Genomic DNA, 1503 nt, shown 5'->3' with positions numbered 1-1503 from the left:
TTGTGGCAGGAGCTTGACTTGGGGAAGTGCCACCCACTCAAGCTGGGGCCGGTACCAGCCATAGGGAGGAGGGCTGGTCGCACGTGCTGCTGAGTCACCCCAGAGCAGGGGCTGCCAGCCCGGAGCTGCTGTGCAGCCCCCCAGGGATGCCTGGCTCGTGGGGGCAGGTGGCCTTGCTCCTGCCTGGGCCCTTGTTTCAGCTGTGTGGCTTCGCAATGCTGGCTTGGTGACAGTGCAGTGCCTAGCACAGTGGAGTACCTGTGCTGCTGTCCTCGCTGTTGGGTCGATGTGTGCAAGGCTGGATTGAAGGGCCGGGGATGCTGCTGGTACCAGCTGGTGGCCAGTTTGGAGCTGCCTGTGCTCTCTTGCCTCCGCTGTCTGTAGCGAGGCCCCTCAGCACAGAGCCCTGGGCTCCTTGGTGGTCCTCCAGCTGCTCAGCTGTTCTGGTCTCTTTTCCTCTGGTCAGTTTGTGATCAGCCCTGTTCAATGTATTTTGGAGCCAGGGCAGGGATCACTATCCCCCTCCCTCTCCTGTGTGGTTGTAATAAGCAACAGTGAGCAGTAGCTCTCCCTGCTCATCCAAAGGTGGCTGGAATGGGACTGGGATGTTTATCGGGGGATAGCATCATCACTGGTGTTGTTTGGGACAAGGAGGATTGTTTCATGGTGTATAAGCCAGGTATGAAAGTCTTCAGGCAGCACCCTGCTGTCATGGGACGAAGCACTGGCTGGGGAAGGGTTCCTCACGGCCCCTGCCAGCTTGGCTCCCCCCAAGGAGCTGTGGGGTCTGCCTGGTCCCTGGAACTGGTTGTTACCCTGGTGAGGGGCTGTTCTTGGCCTGTTCCTGAGTGTCCCCACCGTGGGCTGGCTCGGGGTGGGGAGTGTTCCGACTCTGCCAACTGTCTTGAGTCAGCTCTCCTCTCTCCTGCTCACAGAAAATCATTGGCGTCTTCAAGCCCAAGAACGAGGAGCCGTATGGGCAGCTGAACCCCAAGTGGACCAAGTGGCTGCAGAAGTTGTGCTGCCCATGCTGCTTTGGGAGAGACTGCCTCGTCCTCAACCAGGGCTACCTGTCGGAGGCGGGTGCCAGCCTTGTGGACCAGAAACTGGAACTCAACATTGTTCCCCGCACAAAGGTGGGATCTTGTCCCAGGGAGGCTTTTGTGTGCTCCTGCCCAGCTCTGCTTGTGCCTTGTCTTGTGGTACTACTGATCTTGGAGATGTTGTGTTGAGAGCTCTGGACCAGGACTGCTCCTGCTCAAGCCATGGAGATCCTTGTGCTGGGCAGAGCCATGGGAAATGCTGTGTCTTGCTTTTATCACCCAGTCCTCTGAGAAGTGCCAGGTGCCTCTGCTGATGTCTGCGCTCCTGTTCCCCCAGGTGGTGTATCTGGCCAGCGAGACCTTTAACTACAGTGCCATCGACAGGGTGAAGTCCCGAGGAAAGAGGCTGGCCCTGGAGAAGGTGCCGAAAGTTGGCCAGCGCTTCAACCGCATTGGTCTG

The 1503-nt window shown here is 58.6% G+C and overlaps 1 protein-coding gene across 1 annotated transcript in view; it reads left to right on the top strand.

Annotated features, from left to right (window-relative positions):
* Positions 1 to 935: 935 nt before the first annotated feature.
* Positions 936 to 1503, top strand: part of PI4K2A (phosphatidylinositol 4-kinase type 2 alpha) — a gene marked incomplete at its 5' end in the record, with an annotated part of 3171 nt that continues 2603 nt past the window's right edge. The window contains 2 exons of the mRNA XM_009704042.1: positions 936 to 1136; positions 1381 to 1500. Of these exons, the coding sequence (XP_009702344.1) occupies positions 936 to 1136; positions 1381 to 1500 (321 nt within the window). The remainder of the gene's footprint in view (positions 1137 to 1380; positions 1501 to 1503) is intronic.

The sequence above is a fragment of the Cariama cristata genome, unplaced genomic scaffold (genome assembly GCF_000690535.1).
Source record: "Cariama cristata isolate BGI_N322 unplaced genomic scaffold, ASM69053v1 scaffold25227, whole genome shotgun sequence".
NCBI classification, from domain to species: domain Eukaryota; kingdom Metazoa; phylum Chordata; class Aves; order Cariamiformes; family Cariamidae; genus Cariama; species Cariama cristata.
Note: the sequence above shows the minus strand (reverse complement) of the source record. Positions and strands in the feature narration are given on the sequence as shown.